At 45.7% G+C, this 2,740-nt stretch overlaps 1 protein-coding gene across 1 annotated transcript; it reads left to right on the top strand.

The window, feature by feature from the left end:
• The first annotated feature begins 805 nt into the window (after nt 1-805).
• On the top strand, nt 806-1,636 carry CH25H (cholesterol 25-hydroxylase). Its single transcript, XM_074155161.1, has one exon. It carries the CDS (start codon nt 806-808, stop codon nt 1,634-1,636), a length of 831 nt encoding a protein of 276 aa, XP_074011262.1.
• The last annotated feature ends 1,104 nt before the right edge of the window (nt 1,637-2,740 follow it).

Here is a 2,740-nt window from a genome sequence, read left to right on the forward strand (position 1 = left end):
AGTGTAATACTGCAATAACACCCGTCACTAAGTCCCCGTTTGACAGCATCGTTAGATTTTACCTTGTGTTCATCCCAGCAGCCGGGGGATAGTTTGGTTCTTCAGAAGTTGTTGGCTCGATTTTGCATCTGGTCGAGTCAGGTGGATTTTTCCCTGTCGAGAAGACACAGGAGTGTAAAGGAGACCCTGACCTCAAAGGCAGATGGAGATAAGTCACCGCCACCGCAGTCAGGCTGGAAGCATAGTGTAGGTCTCCTAAATCAGGTTTTGCCTTAGCCTGTTGTATACCCGAGGGTTCGTTAAGAAACTGTGTGTTTGCACACATCCACCGCCCACCGAACACCCGCAGGGCAGACCCGGGGTTAGGTACGTGCACACCTTTGGTGGCAGCCACATAAAAAATCAACGGTAGGTTGTATTTCCTTACCTGTGAAGGGAAAAGGGTAACACACCGCGACACAATTTAACATTAGTAAGAGACAGCAGTTTTTCAAGCGTGTGCAGGTTTTTCAAGAGGAGTGGAAGACGGTCCTACCCTCTTTCTCTGAGTTTCTCTGCATTATTTCTCTCTGCTTATTTTTCCTATCGTACAAGCCTCTTGGTGGGCGCCAGCGACCACCCTGGCCAGCCAGCTGTGTTCTGAGATTGTAACGCCTTCTGCCCCTCGTGTCTAGCAGGAAAGGCAGCTTCCTCTTTAACGCGGCGTCTGACTAAGTGAGGAGGATTTCTGATGGGCGGAGATTTCCCCGGAGCGGGGCTAGATAAAGGCTGGCCGGGCGTGCAGCCCTCCGGGAGCGCGATGGGCATGAGCTGCAGCCAGCCGGAGGGAGTGCTGCTCCGCTGCGCCATGGACACGGAGGGACGGCGGGACAGGTCGTGCCTTCAGTCTCTCTGGGACTTTGTCACGGCAAAGGAGCCCTTCGTCAAGTCCCCCTTTTTCCCGGTGCTGTTTTCTTTCACGGCGTACATGGCTTTCTGCCTTCCGTACGTCGCGCTGGACTTCCTGAGCACTAGGCTGCCACACTTGAGAAAATACAAAATCCAGCCGCTGAACTACCCAACTCTTGGGATGATGGTGCCTTGCATTATTCAAAGCGCGTATCACCACGTGGTTTTTATCTTCCCGGTGACGTTTCTCCACTGGTACTGGAGACCAGTGCATCTGCCGGTGATGGCTCCCGAGCTGCCTGAGGTGCTGCTGGAGGTAGCAGTTTGCCTGCTTCTCTTTGATCTCCAGTACTTCCTGTGGCATTTGCTTCATCACAGGGTGCCTTGGCTCTACAAGACCTTCCACAAGGTGCACCACAAGCACGTGTCCACGTTTGCTCTCACTACACAGTATTCCAGTGTATGGGAATTGCTCTGGCTGGGATTTTTTGCTGCTGTCAACCCAGTGCTCCTCGGATGCCATCCTTTGACAGAAATGATTTTCTTCCTCGTGAACATTTGGTTGTCGGTGGAGGACCACTCGGGATACGACCTCCCGTGGTCAACTCACCGCCTGGTGCCTTTTGGTTTGTACGGGGGGGCACCGCACCACGATCTCCATCACCTGAAATTCAAATCAAACTACGCTCCTTACTTCACCCACTGGGACAGGCTCTTCGGGACGTTCACAGAGTCACATTCTAATTAAAGGTATCTACCTGTGGACGAACTCTTACTTGGTTTTTTTATAGACTAAACTGGGACAATAAGTTTTCAAAGACCTACAGAAGATTGTATATTTGAAGCTGCCTATAAAAGCAATAGCTATTTATAACAAATCCTCTTAATATATGTGTATTTGTGTGTATACTTGGAACTGCCTGGGTTAAATGACTGTGCAAATGGGAGGGTAAATACCTGTCGCTTAAATTTGTTTGAGTCAAAGGTGTAAGGGAAGCATTAGGAGACGTTCTCTCTTCTTTCCTTCCTTCCAGCTTTCATAAAGCATGTATCGTATCACTGTATGAGGTTTTATACATACGCCAGAACAATTGTCTTACTGTCGTAGGATGATTTATGATGTAAACAGGAAAGGTACACATTGTGGATTTTGTGGAGTTTTATTGCACAATGATGTTGTAAAATATTGCTGCCAAACAAAGCTAGTTGGTAACTGTGCAATAATTTTGATATTTATATTTTAAACCTGGATGTACTGTCTGGTTTTAATAGAAAATAAATATGTCATTCTTTTAAAATTCTATTCTGTTTCATTTTATTCACTCTTTGTATCAGGAACAGGAATGGTTCCTTTTGGATAGATGTTATCTATCTGAGTTTCAGACTTTTCTTATTAAAATATTGTCATGTTATTTCAAAAGTGAACCATTTACTTTTTCTCCAGAATAACTATTTTTAAGTAGTTTTCAATTTTTTAGAAACAGCATGTAGAAGACTGCGGTTTAAAAAGGCACAGCAAAATTTTATCATTACGTTTGTGAGAAGCTTCAATAATTTTCCCTACATTTATGATGTGAGAGCAGAACGTTAAGCAGCCCCTTAATAAAAGGGAGCGTTGGTTCCTTCACACCCACATCAATTAATAACAATTATTATTATTATTACAACCTGCATGCAGAAACCTGGCAAGGAATATGGACAGTGGTTCTACAGAACAGACGATTCTTTCGAGCAGGTTTCAGAGGAACAGAATCGTACCTTGCAGGATGCTGAAGCGTAGAACAAGGTGGCTCCATGTGGCTGGAAGAACAGCTGTAGGTAAATCATTGCCGTGTGGTCTCATAAAGTCACA

Source organism: Numenius arquata, chromosome 10 (assembly GCF_964106895.1).
Source record: "Numenius arquata chromosome 10, bNumArq3.hap1.1, whole genome shotgun sequence".
NCBI classification, from domain to species: domain Eukaryota; kingdom Metazoa; phylum Chordata; class Aves; order Charadriiformes; family Scolopacidae; genus Numenius; species Numenius arquata.